Source organism: Seriola aureovittata, chromosome 12, assembly GCF_021018895.1.
Source record: "Seriola aureovittata isolate HTS-2021-v1 ecotype China chromosome 12, ASM2101889v1, whole genome shotgun sequence".
NCBI lineage: Eukaryota > Metazoa > Chordata > Actinopteri > Carangiformes > Carangidae > Seriola > Seriola aureovittata.
Genome location: NC_079375.1, coordinates 25,430,975 through 25,449,523, shown reverse-complemented (window position 1 = coordinate 25,449,523; position 18,549 = coordinate 25,430,975). Strand labels below are relative to the sequence as shown.

Below are 18,549 nucleotides of genomic sequence, written 5' to 3'. Positions count from 1 at the left end.
ACGGGTCCCGATATGAGCCACAGCCTTCATCCACCTACAGCTGACCCCCAGGTCACATCCCTGTTTATCAGAATCATAGAAAATATAAACCATTTGTGTGAAATTTTGTCATAATTGCTGTGTGCTGTGTCTTGGGTAATGGCTAAAAAGTGTTTTTTGAGATCACAGTGACCTTGACCTTTGGCCTTTGACCTTTAGACAACAAAATCTAATCAGTTCATCCTTGAGTCCAAGTGAACGTTTGTGCCAAATTTGAATGGATTCCCTTGAAGAGTTCTGGCATGTTTTCACAATCATGTTTTGTGAGGTCACCATGACCTTCACCTTTGACCTTTGACCTTTAGTCACCAAACTCTAATCACTGTGTCCAAGAGTCCATGTGAACATTTTTACCAAAGTTAAAGAAGTTACTTCTTAACGTTACGGAGATATTGTGTTCACAAGGCCAAAACCGTGGTTAATAGATGTTTGGTGCAGTGTGGGGGAGGGGGAACCTGCAGGAGGTGAGAGGTCAGATACAGGTCAGGGACACGCCTGTATCTGACCTCTCTCACATGCTGCAGATTATTTAGCTCTACACATAAAGAGTGTCCACGAGAACGGGACGACTTCATATTACACAACATTTTATCCATCGTGTCTTTGACTTTCCAAACTGAAAGGTGTTCACAACCTGGAGTCTCACACTTTAGTCAAACCAGGTGAGATTTCTGAATGACTTTATCACATCCATGTGGCCGACGTATTTGTTTACAAGTGTCAGAGCTCAACCACCTCTGAAATTAGCTTTTTCAAAAGTTTACAGTTGATTTAAAGAGAAAATCCATCAATGACACTCTTAGCGTTCTCACATTATTGGTGCATATGTTTTTATAAAGGTGAAACATAAATAAAACTGTCAGGTGATGTCTGACTAACCGCATAGTGGCTGACAGGCACATTGATGTAGTGATCTGGGCTCTTTATTTCCTTGTGTCTGGGCCATTAGGTACTTTCCTGAGTTGCTCCATTACTCAGAGCTGTAGTGAAGACTTTACTTTCTCTTTCAGTCTTGTATCTGGATTTGACGAGGTAAGATTTCACACTACGAACCAAAACATTTTCTTAAGTGAGTTATAAAGTTAACCAGTGACAAATCTTATAATTGGCTGGCAACTGCTCAGTGGCCACAAACCCTGAGGCGGCCCTACTACAGCACCACATTAAATAATCAAGGCCTGTCTCCTGGAAGTTATGTTTCTTCTTCTGCGTTGGGCTGAACAGTGACTTCTCACATCAGAGGCTGGGGTTTGTATTTCCACCTGTGGTTCACTTTCGACAACAGCAGCTCTTTGTTTCAGCTCAGTGGAAAGATGGTGGTTTAGGTTGTGAACTGTTTCTTTATTAAACCAGGATCTTTAGCATTAAAAGCTGTTTTCTTACCAGTCTTTGCAAGAGCTACAGACATTTTCTGGCCAGAGCTAGGTGGTTAGCATGCTAACTTCAGCAGAAGAAAAGAATAATAGTGATAAGAGACAAGAGTGAACAGTGGTGTTTGTTTCCACCTCTGGAGACAGATGTTGGCGAGTAAAGGAATGAAGTTTGATGCTGAGCTCACAACGTTTCTTCTTCTAGACTGGTGAGTAAACAGCTGCTAATGCTAACGTTAGCTATGTAGCAATAGCAAAACTTACATACAACTCAAATGAATCTGTTTAATGAAGTGTCACCTCAAACAGGAAGTCTTTAGGGGACCACAGCTTTTTCTGCTCCATAGTAGTTCAATCCAGACCTGACTTGTGTTCTCATATCGCAACTGCATAGATCAAAACTTCAAATGCACGCACGTACAGTCCTTTGTGGTTTTTCTTATCATCATCTGAAGCATGCATTTGCTTGTGTTGCCCACAGCAGCAAAGTTTTTTGTGGATGTGTCACGTTTTCTAAAAGTGTCTTAGAATGTGAGAAACTGTATTTCTGCACATCGACAGCCCTGTGTTGACGGGACTATCCCGTCAAGAACCACGTTATGTAATCACAAAGCAGGTAGACCTACTTTGAATGATACACACACACACACACACACACACACACACACACACACACACACACACACACACACACATTCTTTACTGGAAGGAGGCGGGCAGCTCTGGAGGGAGGAGGCGGAGCGCTTCAGAAACTCATTTCCTTGTTTATAACTCAAAGCAGCTCAGAGCAACAGCTTTTCCCTGAGCTGACATGAGTCTCTGTGTCTGACGATTAATAAAACTTTATCAGGATCATCATCAGGGTCGGTTTCTCCTCTCTTCAGCTCACATAGGTACAGTCACTTCTATTTATCCTGTTTAAACACCCACCATTAAAAAACACTACTTGACTGTATACGTAACATTTACATGAAGTGCAGTATAAAGATCACATTAGCTCATCAAGACCCACGATCTTCCTGTTTACTAGTTTTAATGATTGTAGAAAGGATCGAGTATCTGCTGAAGATATGATGTGATTTGAGTTTCACTTTCATTTCTGTCCTCAGTGTGTCACCATGTCAGCCACCAGCTGTCTGCTAACTGAGGAGCAGTTTCTCTGCTGCATCTGTCTGGATGTTTTCACTCTCCCGGTCACTATCCCATGTGGACACAACTTCTGCAAGAGCTGCATCACACAGCACTGGAATGTCAACAGGGTCCACTGCCAGTGTCCCATGTGTAAAAAACATTTTAAAACGCGACCCGAACTGACCGTCAACACCTTCATATCTGAGATGGCCGCTGAGTTCAGACAGTCGGCGGGAAACAAAGGCAGCCGGGGCTCAGAGATACAAGTGGCCAAACCAGGAGACGTGCCCTGTGACATCTGCAGCGGAACAAAACTCAAGGCTCTGAAGTCGTGCTTGACGTGTTTCGCCTCGTACTGTGGTGTTCACGTGGATCCTCATCTGACGGCTGGACCGCTGAAGAGACACTCGCTGGTGGATCCTATAGCGAACATAGAGGACAGGGTGTGTTCAAAGCACAAAAAACCACTGGAATTGTTCTGTAAGACGGACCAGACGTGCATGTGCTCCCTCTGCGCTGTTTCAGAGCACGTGGTGCACAACATTGTGTCTCTGAAAGACGAATATGAAGCAAAGAGTGCTGAGCTGGAGCGGGCGGAGGCTGAAATCCAGCACATGATCCAAGAGAGACGGCTGAAGATCCAGCAGATTGAGCGCTTAAAAACGCACAGTAAGGAAGACGCAGAGCGAGAGATAGCGGACGGCGTTCAGATCTTCACCGCTCTGATGCAGACTGCCGAGAGACGTCTGAACGAGCTCATCGAAGGGATCGAGGAGCGGCAGAAGTCAACAGAGGAACAGGCCGACCGCCTCATCACTGAACTGGAACAAGAAATCTCTGTACTGACGACGAGAACCGCTGAGGTCCAGCAGCTGTCACGCACTCAAGACCATCTCCTCCTCCTGCAGAGCTTCACATCCATGAACGCTGCTCCCTGCACCAAGAACTGGACCGAGGTCAGAGTCCGCCTGCCGTCGTACGAGGGGACAGTGGTGAAAGCTGTGGATGAGCTGGAGGAGATGCTCAGCAGGGGAAAGCAGAAGCTGCTTCACGGCGCCAGGCTGAATAGGGTCCAGCATTACGCAGCGGATGTGACTCTCGAACCTCATACGGCGAATCCCTGGCTCATCCTGTCTGACGATGGGAAACAAGTGAGTTGTGGCGAGGTGAGGAGGGACCTGCCCGACAACCAGGAGAGGTTTTCTCTTTATGCTAATGTCTTGGCACGGCAGAGTTTCTCCTCCGGAAGATTCTACTACGAGGTTCAGGTTGCAGGGAAGACGGACTGGACTCTGGGAGTGACCAAAAGGTCGGTCAACAGAAAGGGAATAATCCCACTGAGTCCTGTGAACGGCTACTGGGCTGTGGGTCTGAGGAACAGAAACCAGTACCTTACTCTAACCTGCCCCGTTGTCGGCCTCAGTCTGACGGCAGGACCTCAGAGGGTGGGGGTGTTTGTGAGTTACGAGGAGGGTCTGGTCTCCTTTTACGACGTGGATGCTGCAGTTCATCTCTACTCCTTCACCGGCTGCTGCTTCACGGGGGAACTCAGCCCTTTCTTCAGCCCCGGTCTTCATCACGGCGGCCTGAACGCTGCCCCTCTGATCATTTCCCCGGTCAGCCTCGCCGATCAGATCTGATTCTGTTATATGAGACTCTCACACCGGTGGTACATCACAGGAGGAAACATGGGGTTCAGTCAACAACTCCTCCAACCTTAACAACCGTATGGGTCATTTTTGATTGGACCTTGGTTGTCACGGTTACTGTACAGAGAGCAGCGTACCGACCGTCGCCGTGGTTACAATAATAACGGTCAAAGCTTGGTTAGGTTTAGGAAAACATGGTGATTCAGGTTAAAATACGTACTTCCTCAACATCAGACAATCTTTGTTGTCATGGTTACAAATATAACAACGTACGGTCATGGATAATAGGAACAATATAAACTGCTGGTTTCGCGTGGGAATCGAACACCGCTCTCCTGTGTCATGTTAGTCCATACACCACTCTCTTTATACTGCGTCACCGACACTTGTCCCTTCGCTCCTGTCATAATACTACATACTACAACCACTAGTCGTAGTAATTATGTAATTATTATGTAATTAGGCGACGTTGTCGCCAAGCAACGAAACGTAGCTATAAAAAAAAACTAGAATTACAGCCTTTGTGCCTTCGCCATTCAGAATAGTTTCAGGTTACATCCCAGTTTATCCAGAGTCATATATAATATTCAACATTTGTGTGAAATTTTGTCATAATGGCTGTATATATGTAATATATATATGTATATAATATATATATATATATATGTATATAATATATAGATGTTACCTGATGCATAAAAGCAAACTGGCCGAGCAAACGCAGCTACCTCTGCTGCACAGCTTCAACACTGCACCGACAGTGACTACGTTGTGTTTGGTTATTTAACATCGATCCTGGAACAGTCTCTCCTGAGTTTCCAAAAATACAGACTGGTTAGTTCAGTGGAAGGATTGTGCCAATTATAATTATTATGTGTGATTCACGTTTGACTACACCCATTAATGATGTTGGCCGTCTTTCATTTTGTTATATACTTTCTGTTCCACTTAAATCAATTGAATTAATTTATTATTGTTATATTTGCCCCCCAGCATCAGTGTATCCTGACTTCTGTACCTTGACTCCTTCTGTCCAGTTAAGTGACTGTGTTTGAAACTGCACTGTCAAAATGTATTTGTATGTTCCAGCAAACTCAGCATTGTGTTTACACACCTGTGTTTTGTTACACCTGAAGGTTCACTGGTCACAGATTCCTACAATATCCAAGAGGGTCAACTACAGTATGATAGAGGCCAAGCAGAGCCCCCCCCCCCCCAAATAAATTAAATCATGACATCATTACGATCATTCATTAGTGCGACCAAAACAACGAACAAACAACATTTTATGAATGAACGTTTGAATTTTCTTTCCATGTCTCAGATTTCCACTTTTTCACTGATCGTTACAGTAGATCCGTTTTTATTTTTTATTTTATTTTCACCATCACTGTTGTATTACACTGTTAAAGCTTTTTATTTATAAATCTTTTATTTTACTCATGGTTTGGTGGCACATATGTTTTTCTTGAATTATAGCAGGCTATATACTTTGTGATACTGCAGTGTACTGTAGATGTATAGTGCATCATTGTGCATATTTATTTAGATGACATTTTATAGTAAACCATTTGTTTTGTTATGTTCTGAATAATTATACTTTCATTCAGCATCTTGATTTGAAGACACTGTGATTTAATACAGTCATGTCAATAAAGCAAGAGTTTGACCTCATTCAGCCTCCCAGACTCTGAGGAGAGTGGGTGTTTGGGTTATGAGTATATCATACTATATATATCATATACTGTATATATCATAGAAATATATCATTAAAACACCATATGTTTTTACCTACACTGTTAAAAAAAAAACGGTCAAATGACTGGAAGCAGCAGCTGCCAAACAAAAACCGTGAGAATTAAAGTAAAATATCCTAATTCAAATAAAGTGTAAAAACAATAAAAGTTCCCTTAATATTTCTGCAGAGAAAAACTGTTATTTTACAGGTCTTTTTCTTATTTATTATGATCAAACACCATCAATAAAGTGACGCCACTAAAGGTTCTGCAGATAAACTTTTTCCTAATAATAAAATTAAGTGTCAATCATTTAAATATTAACACAAGCTTAATATTGTAAACTTGCAGTTTTTGTGTTAACATTTAATCTTTAAGTATGTAAAGTTAAAACCTGTAGAAGAACAATCTAAATACAATATTTAATGATTCAGATTAATTTTCTTACATTTCTCATAAAATATAATATACTGAAGAAATGCTAATTAAATTGTTAAGTCTCTGTATGTAGTCTTTCAACTAAAGTAGGGTTGGAAACTTAATTACATAACATACATAACATACACACCACTATTGACTTTATAACACTTTTATTTAATATATTCAGATGTAAATTTACAATATCAAACAATTATTCACAAATAGTTCTTCAGAGCCCTGGGATGATCTGAAGAACTAAAACTGGCATTTCTCCATTGGTCTATCTGCCTGTTAAGGTTCCTATAATGAGGAGGTGATGATGTCACCTCTGAAAGAGGGGGGCTGTGGAGCTGGGGGGGTGGGGGGGGGGGGTGGGGGTGGGTTGTTTTTTAGCTTGTATCTTCCAATTCAGTTTGATCTTGTTTTCCACAGTATTCTCCATATAGTTCTGACAACATATGTGGACAAACTTTATACTATCTTTTATGTCAGAATCCCAACTATAGAGTGTATTAATAAGTAAAATCAAAACATCCCACAAAGATCAATGAATCTTTACCAGAAGTGACGGTGCAACGTGGCAGACGAAGAAAAATCCACCTTCAAACTGCCAGTAATCAGCTGGATCCTTGGAGCATCTGGGGGAAAGAAATAACAGGAGACACTAAGATTCACTGTAAAGTCCTTAAAAATTATGATTTAATTATTTTTTGTTTCCCATTACTTTAATAAAGCTTAAACAAAACAACTCTGCTTGTGCTGAACAGACTCGCTGTGCAGCCACTTGTGTAGGAGATACTGACAATGTTAACCACTAGACGACATGAAACTTCATTCAGCTGAACAGGAAAAAACAGAGACGGCTGATCTGTGAACACCTGGAGTCTAGACCAGTAAAAACAAGTCAACAGACCAATGGTGTCGCATGGTCTTCAGCTGACCAAGGGTTTAACAGTAAAACTCAACTCTATCAGTCAGTCGGTCAGTCAGTCAGTGCTGCTGCGGTCCAGCCATAAATCTGACCACATAACTCTCTTCTCTGAAACTTTCCCTGGCTACTTGTTGTGTTCAGAATACAACTGAAACAATCCTCCTCTTGGTCACAAAGCAGCTGCTGGTCCGGCTTCACAGAACATCTCAGACATGCTGTTAGTTCACAATCCCAGCAGATCACACGCTGGAAATCTCCATGTGCCAGGAGCATTTTCAAAGTGTAGTGAGATGCTTCTAGCATCATGCACCTAAGACATGCTTCTTACTAATAACTTCCATGCTGTTGAGATGAGTAACTGCACACCATACTTCTCGGGGAGGGTTGTAGTACAGTGACGGCCGTCTACCCTACACACATCAATGTTCACATGAACTTCAGATCAAACCAAAGATATTATCAATCAGTTTATATCAGGTGTAAATATGTGTGTTTGGAAGAGTGCTACCTGCAAGGCTGAAGGAAGGCCTGAGGTTGTTGATACTAAAAACCCCACAATGCATCACAGCATCTCGCCCGGCAGTTCCTGATCTCAGCAGACTGGAAAGAGACAGAGTAGGTCATGTTTATCAAATTACTTTATTGTACTTATTTCATAACTAGATAAAGAACGCCACATTAGAGATGAAGATAGCACCTAAAATCCTTTTAGGATTTAAAAGAAAGGCAATAGTATGATGAACTGTGTATATTATGTTACTGTTTAGAAGCACATAGAACTTAACATAAACTTGGATTCATTCATTCATGGTGTATTGCTTGGTATTAACTGAATAACACATGAATTAATCAAGTACAGAATCAGCCTAAATTGACTAACAGCAACAGGGATCAACAGATTTTTCAAGGCATGATTTGATTATTAGTAATCAGAGACAGAAATATTCACAACCGATGCCGACACATAACTACTTCTACATAAAGACACTCACCATGGCTTTCAAGTTTCTATTATTTTGTTCAACCCATTTATATCAACAAAGATAGGCTAAATAAGAGGAACACCTCTGTATAAACAGCAGAGGGGGACAGAGTACACAACTTCACTACTTGAGTAAAAGTACAGATACTCCTTGTCAAACATTACTCCAATACAAGTAAAAGTAGCTTAGTCAAAATATTACTTAAATAAAAGTACTAAAGTATTTGCTTAAAAAATTACTTAAGTAAAAGTATTTAAAAAATATCTTAGGAAATACAGGAAAGAAAAGAAGCTTTATTGTCATTATACAATACACTGATGCGATTCTGCTACGGACAGACTAATAAAGAAATAAAGGCAAGAAGCCTCAGAACACAGACTCAGCTGCAATCATTAACAAATGAAATTTCTTCATATTGAACACATGAACATGACAACAGTCCAGACCAAGCGGCAGCTGCGCGGGAGACTTCTGCTCCTCAGTGTGTTTCCTGCTCCTCTCTGTCTGAGTGAACAAGTGAGTACAAGACAGTTTTCACTTCACTCATTCACTTCACTCATTCACCTCTCATCAGCTGGTTTAAGCTTTAAACCAGCTGACAACATTAACACATGCTAGCAACACACAGTAAAATTAGCTTCTTCTACATTGAATTAAATGCTGTTATAGCTAGCGCGCTAATGGCTGTTAGCTTTTCACTTTAACACGTTAATGGCGCAGTAGAAATACATTACATACTTAATTACTTTTGTTTATCCGTCTATAGCATTATTTAATCCAAAATAAACGACACGAACACAAACATCACAAAAATAATAGAGTAAATGTTTTCTTACCAGATATGTTTGCAGGATATAAATTCACTGAACTTCTCTTAAGTGACCAAACAGATTCCATCCGACCTTTCCTAATATTCCAGTTCTCCATTAAAACCCTACAACTCAAAAGTCAGCGGTTCAATTTTTTTGCGGTAAATACACTATTTATTTGTTAATATCATAGTTCAGGTGACGCTGCACCTTGATGACCAAGCTAGCCAGCTAGTGCTAGCGTTAGCTGATAACTTAGCCATTGCTATGCTAACGGTACCTGGCCCCGCTGGGCTGATCACCTGTGTCCACCTGGGTTAGCCCGTGGAGGTGTTCAGTCAAAGCCCAATAAAAAGGTGAATTTAATCGATTGACGTTTGGTTTGTGTTTCTCCACGTGACCCAGTTTAATTGATCTGCGTTAGTGTAATGCGCAGCGTTAATGTCAGTTAATACATTGTTCATCAAGACGTTGTGATAGTTCAAGGTAAGATAACATGATGTATGCAAAATGTGTAGAAAAATATTTGTCATATAGAAGATTATTTATTTAATACTCAAACCAGTCCTCAACTGAAGCTGACATTCATGCACCTGTCCTGACAGCTGATCGAAATTTGTGATTAACTGTGATCAGCCGCTTCTTAACTCAAGTGTTTGTGTTTTATTGTCATTTGAAAGGTTTCCTCACTGTGAAAACTGAGTGATCTGTGCCAACAGAAGGAGGAGCTCATGTACAGAGCAGCCCATTAGTTTCCATTCATCTGGTTGAAGGGAGACTGCATGGACATCCTTAGCTCTCTAATGTGCTGTGATGATGATGATGATGATGATTTAGTGAGAGTGTTAATATTCAACAGAAATAGTACCCGTTTCACCCTTATTCAGTCTCTTATATCCAAAACATCACATAAAATGAAACAAAACATTAAATTCAAGAATATGATGGACCCATACGCACTCACACACACACACTTGATCCACAACGGTCTCTACCATTTATTGAACCCCCCTGTTGCAGGCCTGTGTCGTAGCTTGGGTGCGTTGTGGCAAAACAAACTGGCCGCTTCACTTTTATCAAGCAGAAGAAAATAAAAGGCACGTGCAAATCCAATAATCACAGCTGCCGACAGTTAGTATGGAAAAGGAGATGAACAGATCACCGCCAGGGCGCGGCAGCATCAGCGGCATCAGCATCAGCGGCATCAGCATCAGCGGCATCAGCGGCAGCGGCGGCAGCGGCGGCAGCAGCGGCAGCAGCATCAGCGGCATCGGCGGCGGCAGCGGCGGCGGCGGCGGAACCGGCGGCGGCGGCGGAACCGGCGGCGGCGGCAGCAGCGGCGGCGGCGGCAGCAGCAGCTCACGCACACAGCAAGAAGGATGCAGATCCTACGTAGTTCACTTTGCTTCCCTCTTTAATGTTTAAATGTCCGTCTTCTCCTCCTAAATTAAACACACAAGCTAAATTCCAAGTCCACAGGCTGCTTCATGCCGATTTAGCCTTAGCTCAAGTTAACGGAGCATGTTTATACAGAGCAGAGAGCTAGCTAACCGCACAGACTAAAGCTAAAGCTAACGGCTAATCGCGGTTAGCGTTAACGGTCCGTTTTAAACTGTAGAACTTGATCACAGTTTTCAAAAACACTCTCATGCTCATAGTTACCTCGCGGATGGTCACAAAGTTCTTCACGTCAGGTAAACTGGTCGTTTCCCCACAAAAATAAAAAACTCTGGTCCACCAAATCACTCCAGCACGGACTCGGTCAAGGTAACTCGCTCTGCTCACCTCAATCAAACTTCCCGCTAAGTCCCGCCCCCTCACCTACACACTGATTTACGATTGGCCAGAGTTACTCGCGTTATACACCTGCCAATACTGTCAAAGAAATGAATGATTGACAACTCACAAAACAGGTAATAATACATATCTCACAAACACTATGAAATGGCATAACTTGTACTGAACAGATCACTTATTTTGAATTTTTAACTTGTTCTGCATTTTAACCATATTTATGAATTTTTACCACTTCAATACATAATGAACTTTTATGAATTATGAATATTTATCATCAAAATAAATCAGTCGTTTCAGCAAGGGCTACAATTATATTTTATAATCCAAGCATAGATTTATATATTGTAAAAGCAAATCAAAATGTTTTGTATGTGTCAAATGTGTCTTTGTTTTAATCTAAGTGTCAAAATTAAGTTGGTTTGTAATGTGATCAAAGAACATGTAGCTTTACTTTTAAATATCAGCTCCAGTGGTTGTGCTGTAAAGGTGCAATACATGATGTGGCCAGAACTTTAGTTTAAAATGTTTTAAAAAAAAAAAAAGAAGAAAAGAATTAACACTATCAACAGAGTGTGAAGCAGCCACAGTGATGATGTCATGATCAAAACCTCCATCTGTTGTATTTCAGAGTTATCTACTGAAATGCGCATGCGCACCAGCCGGCCCGACCTGTCCTGTTTTGTAATACCACTTTGTGACGCTAGAGGCTGTGTGAGTCAGCTGCGCGTCAAGTCTGCCCTCAGTCCCACGAAGAAGAACAACTTCCGGCAGCAGTTGAAGTTTAGCATCACAGAAACACAGTAATGGCTGAACCTCCTAAAAGGCGATATTCATCTGCGTCCTGAAGGACCGCTCCCGACAAGAAACCACGTTCAGCGGCAAAGAAAAGAAGCAACACTAGTAAATCTGGATGTGGCTTCCCGCCGCTGGAGAAGCTCCTGAGAGGAAAGAGATGCGGTTTGATGCCGAGCTCGCAACTTTCCTGTTAGCCTGGTGAGTAGCATCAATGCTAGCTCTTTAGCTAAAAGTATAATCAGTGCAACGACTGACAAACTGTATCGGCAAACATTTCAGGTGGTGATAAGCAGTAACAGAAGGAGACACAGAAGACATTTTAATCAAGCACGATGTGACAAAGTGTAAATAAAGGGACATTTTGTTTGTGATTGTATATAATAATAACTAATAGTAAAAATAATTGTAAAATTAACAATGATAATAAGTATTGCTAATGATGATGATGGCAGCAATGAATGTGTGCATGTACAGTACATAGAGATGCCCTCATTTTCATTAGCGCTACCATTAGCAGCTAGCTTGCTGGCATTGCTCATTGATGTATGAATTTAATGATTTCATTATAAGATTGCAAAGTAACAAGTGGGAGGGCTAGCTTGCTAGCAATAGCAGCTAGCTCACTGGCATTGTTCATTGAATGAATGAATTTAACGATTGATGAGATTATTCAAAAATACTACAATGTGAATAAAGGATGAGGTGTAATTCAGGCAGAGTTAATGTTCTTACAGCTGCTTTTGAACCACTGCTGTGATATATAACATTAATATTTGTAACCTGTCTCTCTCCCTCCAGGTGACAAAGAAGCTGCTGATGCTGCTTCTGAAACAGTTGCCTGGGTTACCAATGTTGGTGTGTTGGTTTTCCAGGATGGCGGCCGGATTGATGACGCCACATCTTAGAGGTGGACCACTCTTTAACTCAGTATGCAGCAGAATGTATTTGTCTTTTAGTGTGTGTGACTTGTCATGTTCTTTGTTAAATAAATCAACATTTCACAAGAAAACAACAAGCATGGGTGATATTTTATATTTATTCTATTATTATTAGTATTAGTATTTTTATATTAAATCTCCCACATATTTTGTGTTTATTTGTTCTCTGCAGCTTCACATGGTAAAAGGGAGAATTTGCTGGAATCAAAGTGTGGTGGACTTCATTTCTTCCAGCAGCAGGTAAGTGTCACCAGGGAGGTTTTAACAACATTAAACCTTTATCTTCTTTCTTTCAACACAAAATGTATTTTGTCCAAACCATGATAGAGCTTGTTTTCTAGGCTCTAGTTTTTGAATTGTCTGGAAGTGTTGAGTGAGTGGGGTGTTCAGTCTGTTGTAAAGGGGCTGTTTAAGTCTTTCCTGTCTCTCCCACCAGACACCTGCACACATAGACCTCAGGTGGTGATCAAGCACCTGCCCCTCTGACATTTTTCTAATTTCATATTTTGCAGCTAATTAAGTTTAACTGGTTTATTTTATTTTTTGTTTATCTTATATATTGGTAATGCAGATGTGATGTTATGTCTTTGTCTGCTACTACTTTTCTATACAAGCAGCAACATTACTTTATTGATCCACTGCTCCTCCGAACCGCGTTTCTTGTCCTGTCAAGCTGTTAACTTTCACTGGTGCTACATTTAACTAACCTTGTATAAGTTAGGTCTACATCACAACACGTGCAGTAATCTATATCATCTATTTACCTAAAGTGTTATTAATATGGCTGCAGAAAAAGGAAGGCTTAAGGCTTACACTTGTAATACATCAACCATAAACTGTTATATATATTATATTTCTGGGTGATAAACCCTTGATTATGCTGCACAAAAGGACGTCGGGCAGGTAGAGCAGGCAGCCCAGGGCAGAACTGCAAGACTGGTAAACTGCAATAGACTCCAGAGGATAAACCTCTCCAGCACTGGAGCACCTGCTCCTCCTGGTGGGTTAAATAGAGATTTCATTTGTTTTAAAGTGCAGTAACTGTCCCAGTCTGATCTAATTTTCCTATCTAAAAAACTTAACCTCAAAACTGAACTAAAACTTAACCCCTTAAAGACCAGAGACCAGACCTGAGGTTAGTCATTTTTATTCAGCAGAAATCATATGATTACATTAAGTCCAGCAGTGCAAGTCACAGAGTTATATCTCAACACTAATCTCTCTCTGTGTGTGTGAATGTTTACACAAAGTAAAAGACAATAAAAAAATAAAAAAAACACCCAAAAAATATTATTAGTCACTTAGACTCTCTCTTTAAAATTGAATTATGAAATTAAAGCAAAACCCCACAAAGAATTGATTTAAACAAACACTCAGGTTCAACAGAAGCTGCTCTAATTCTGTTTTAAAATGTCATTTAAACGAACACAACTTCCATGAAATGAAAATTAAAACAGAAAAAACAATGTACAATTAGAGCAAAACTTTAAAAACAAGTATTATTAATAAAAGCTGTGAAATATTGATTACAGGATTGAAATATGATTTAACAAAAGCACAATTACAACCATATAATGATTATGTTCTGATTTGAAGAATAGCTTGGTTAAATGAAGTGATGATGAGCCGCCTCTCATGTTACAGACAGGTTCTTAACTGGTAATGTTTCATTTCTGTTTATATTAATTTTATATTTATCTTATCTTCATATTAACACATAAATCCAAGTGAAAATAAAATGGTCATGTGATGAAACTTATAATGATTAAAGCACTTTGAGACTTCTCTTATTAGCAAGCATCGCTAACAGGGTTGTTCATAGAGAATGACTGCTTACTACTCTTACTTCGACAAAGTGCAATACTGAAAATGCTCTCCTGATGGTTATACTACAACACTTAATGTGGAGTAATGTGCTTTTTCCTAATTATAATAATTATAATACAATCTTGTAGGAGAGCCCTAGTGGTTGGATTGATTTTTGTGACACTACAGTGAATAAGAGTGATGCTACTGAATATTATTCCTAATAATAATATTATAATAATGTATATTGATATATTTTCCTTTATCACGGCTTCCGTACTGATGAACTCTGTATACTGTTGATAGTTTCACGTGCTCTGTGCAGAGGGCACTTCAATTATTGAAACCAACTGCGTGGATTGTTGAATATTCCCTTGACAGTGGACGTCATCTTCTCCCATGTCGACTTTTCTTTTCCGGTGAGGTACTCTCCCTTGTTCAACTTCGTCAAAAGCACTGCCCGTTCTCTTACACTCCGTAACTCTTTAATACGCTGCTTGAATCCAGGTCTGGCCTCATGTTCCTCTGTTTGTATCAGCAGATCAATGTAATCTGGAGTGGACAAAGGATCTGGACGTAGTGCAATCTCTCTCAGACGCTGCAGGCTTTTAGTTAACGTTTCCATCATTTTTGTAACTTGCAAGTACACCTGCTCATATTCTACTTCCAGTTGTTTAATGATTTTCTCTGAGTTCATCTTCTTTCCCAGCGCTGCCTCATATTTATTCTTCAGTTCCTGATATGTCCTCTTCTCTGTTACACGTTTTATATCCCATCGGTACGTCATGTTGGCATGGTCACTCCACACACATTTTCCTGTACACACTGTGCAGTTTCCATTTTTCATTGCAGCGCACCCACTTTTATCCTCATCTTTTGGTATGTAACAAGGATAATGGCAGGTATAGTTGCACCCATAGCAGTTGGTGATGAATTTTCCTGGAGGAATATTAATCCTCTCAGATTTTTCATCCTCTACTTCATATTCAAAGTCCTCATTCTCTTTCATGTGGGTCTTGTGGTTTTGTAGTGCAGCTTTTGTGTTGTTTATTTCCTCCAGTTTAGACAAACCTTTTTGTATCATTGGTTGCACCCCCTCAACAGTCGCCTCAAGCTGTTTGCGTTCTCGGAGAACCTCCTTTGTCAGGGTCAGACTCTGGGTTTCCATGCTGCTTAGATAATTGAAGAATGTCTTCATGCTGATTTCCCCCATTTTCCAGAACATGTGATCAAAGTTTTCCTCATCAGTGTTGGCTCCTGTATTTTTGGCAAAAAGCACAGAGTTGTTGAATTTAAAATGGAGAATAGATCCATCTGGGTTTGTGGCACATGGAATCTTTGCAGCTTTGATCGCCTCCAGGACTGGGGGTGATTTGCCATCAGCAAAGGTGACCAGAGCAACGATGTTGCTGGCAATGTCCCTCCCGAATATGGAGAGGATGGCACCAAAGATATATTTCTGTGTTTCTGTCAGACGAGCTAAAGCAGACTGCACTACGAAGCACACTGCGTCAATGCTGTCAATTCCACCCTCGACGGAGAAAAACTCTCTGATTTTTTCTTTGATTTTTTCGTCTTGTTTGATTCCTCTCGTGTCCCCAAACCCTGGAGTGTCGATGATTGTGAGGGAGTAAGGAACTTGGAAACCGTCTGTGTGGTAAATCTGATAGGCTGTCACCTCAGAGGTCTGACTGCACGCTTGTGTTTTCTGAACTTCTTCATTTATCAGTTTAAATCTATAGCTGTCCTTCCAGTCGACTCCTAGGATGTAGTTGATCATGCCGTTGATGAGGGTGGTCTTGCCGGATCCAGTGGCTCCAACAACCATGATGGTTTTGTTTGCTGGGTTTTTGGTTGGTGCCTTTCCAAAAACCTTTTTGTTGAACTGACGAACTCCTGCCTGTTCCAGATTAAGTAGGTAGACTGGTGGATCACCTGGGATCACAGTGAACTCCTTTTCATCCAGTGTTTTTTTCTTAGTTTTAATCTTGAATTCCTCACTGGGCAGACTGACTCCGACACCAACATCTGTGCGCATCCTGATGGAGTAGACCGTATCCTGTTTCAGGCCTGTCAGAGTGAAGGTGTACACCTCCTTCCCGGTGTCTTTGCTCTGCCATTCATTGCTGTTTTCCTTCTTGAACTCAATGATGTATCTTTTAACCGATTCACACTTTTGGACAGACGGGACGCTCCATGTCAGAGTGATAGAATTTGCTTCCACTTTGGTGTCTTTCACCTGAGTTGGTGGACCAGCCGCTGTGGGGGTTACAGCACTGCAGACATCGCTGCTGACAGCGTAGCTGAGTTTGCCCACAGCTGTGGCTCTGATCTCATACTTAGTGTCTGGCCTGAGTCTTGACAGAGTTACTGCGTCTTGGTTCTTCTTCAGTGGTTGAGATGCCCACTGTGTGTCCTGTCTCTGTCTGATTCTGTATTCTACTCTGGTTTCTACAGTGGCAGAGTCTGGTTCAGACACTGTAACTGTTACGCTGTCATGTGACACAGCAGTAGCTGTTGGGGTGGCAGGTTTTGATGGAGGAACAAAGCAGACTGCATCGTCAGACCCTTCTTCATATATGAAAATACATGCCCCAGGATGACTTCCATCATATTTTGATGCAAATATGAATTTGGTGTCAGCACTGCTGCTCAACTTCTTCAGTTCTTCAAACAATTGTAGTTGTTTCCTCATTATCTGTCTGGTATCAGTGGAGAGCCACTCTGTGTTTCTGCTCTGTAGATCAGAGGATTCTCCAGCAGTGTCCATCATTCCTGCTGGTCTGAGATGATTTGACAGTTTGACCAAGAAACTGTCAGGCTGGTCTACTGAGGTAAAGGAAAAGCACACAATATTTCTGACATTTAAATCAGACAAGAGGTCATCCAAATTGTTGTCCATTTTTATACCTAGTTTCTCTAGTTGTTCAAGGAAGGACTTCAGTGTATCTGATTCCCTCCCCTTGGTTTTTAGCCACTGCTCCAGGTCTTTGTTATTGAATGGTGACTTCTCATGAGCCTTAAGGATGTCCGCCAGGGCACTCTCCTCTTTCCCACCCCCTCGGATTGAAGGAAGCACTTTACCGAGCTTCTGCATGAAGTCAAGCTTGTACCGTTTGCACATCTGCATCAAATCCTGAACCTTCTTTTCCACGGCAGGAAATGTTGTTGCTGCGGCATCTTTGAGTATGTCACTGCATCTCATCTCTGTCTGATTTAGACTCTCGATTGTTTCTGATGAGTATGTGATGAGAGAATTGCTGATGTCTCTTTGGAGTCTTGCTGCTCTTGAATTCAACCTCACCAGAGGGTAGAGCCACACCCTGAGTGGAACAGCATGTTCTCCATTCTCTCCCAGCATGTTGGGAAGGTTTCTGTAAACACTCACAGCCTCGTTGAAGGACGTTGGGTTGGAAGGTAACTTGAAGTCTCCATGAAATGTGCAGCTAAATCTTTCAACTGCTGCTTTCTCTTGTTCATTCATGTTGAGTGATCCCTCACCACTTGCTGTGAGGAATTTCAGCTTATTGAAGGTGAGATTCGCCTCCCCCTCCACTTGTTTCTTATCGTCCTCTGATGATGATTCTCTGTCAAACACAAAGTAAGCACCAGCTCCGTACAAGATGGCTGTGACAACATGAGTGGCAGTGTCATCCTCAAACACATTGGGATGAGATACCTGTCCATGAGCCAGGTGAGACATCGTTAATGTTTCAAACTTTGTTGTCGTTTTGTACTGAAGAGTCATCCTGGCTTGTTTGTGAGATTTCTTTGTGTCTTGGAAATATTTTGCCGATCCTCCCACATTCACCAGTCCTCCCAAGAGACTCAACTTCAGAGAGCCAGAGATGTTTAATAAATTTGACTTCTCCTCAATGGAATCTGATGCGGTGACATTGAATTCAGTGTTATGTTGATGTTGTACACTTGTATTCTTTTGTAGCTGATCTGGATCCCACAGAGTTACACCTGTTGACAAATTAATGATACAATGTTAGGTCAACAAAGACTTCAAATACTACAGTTTAAGCCTATATGTCTAACATTAAGCATTGTTATCCAAATGAAACGTATACTTTTTAAAGTTTCTGTAAATGATCATCATTACCACTAGATGTCAAGGCGTTATGAAGCCCAAGGAAAGT

General features: G+C 41.1%; 2 protein-coding genes across 3 annotated transcripts in view; one reads left to right on the top strand and one right to left on the bottom strand.

The window, feature by feature from the left end:
* Window positions 1-1,006: 1,006 nt before the first annotated feature.
* Window positions 1,007-6,175, top strand: LOC130179473 (E3 ubiquitin-protein ligase TRIM39-like). 2 transcript variants are annotated; one of them, XM_056392470.1, is made up of 2 exons: window positions 1,007-1,071; window positions 2,519-6,175. In XM_056392470.1, the coding sequence occupies exon 2, from the start codon at window positions 2,528-2,530 to the stop codon at window positions 4,178-4,180; it is 1,653 nt and encodes a 550-aa protein (XP_056248445.1). In that variant the 5' UTR covers window positions 1,007-1,071; window positions 2,519-2,527; the 3' UTR covers window positions 4,181-6,175. The 2 variants fall into 2 exon arrangements, with proteins under 2 accessions (XP_056248445.1, XP_056248444.1); XM_056392469.1 differs by lacking the exon at window positions 1,007-1,071 and adding an exon at window positions 2,150-2,302.
* Window positions 6,176-13,729: 7,554 nt separating this feature from the next.
* The window catches only part of LOC130179471 (uncharacterized), a 9,034-nt gene continuing 4,214 nt past the window's right edge, over window positions 13,730-18,549 (bottom strand). The window contains exon 3 of the mRNA XM_056392467.1: window positions 13,730-18,373. Within this exon, the coding sequence (XP_056248442.1) occupies window positions 14,742-18,373 (3,632 nt within the window). The 3' untranslated portion in view covers window positions 13,730-14,741. The remainder of the gene's footprint in view (window positions 18,374-18,549) is intronic.

Bases quoted from the DNA above. Each gene is read 5' to 3' on its own strand.
- LOC130179473 (XM_056392470.1), top strand. From the start codon at position 2,528: ATGTCAGCCACCAGCTGTCTGCTAACTGAGGAGCAGTTTCTCTGCTGC.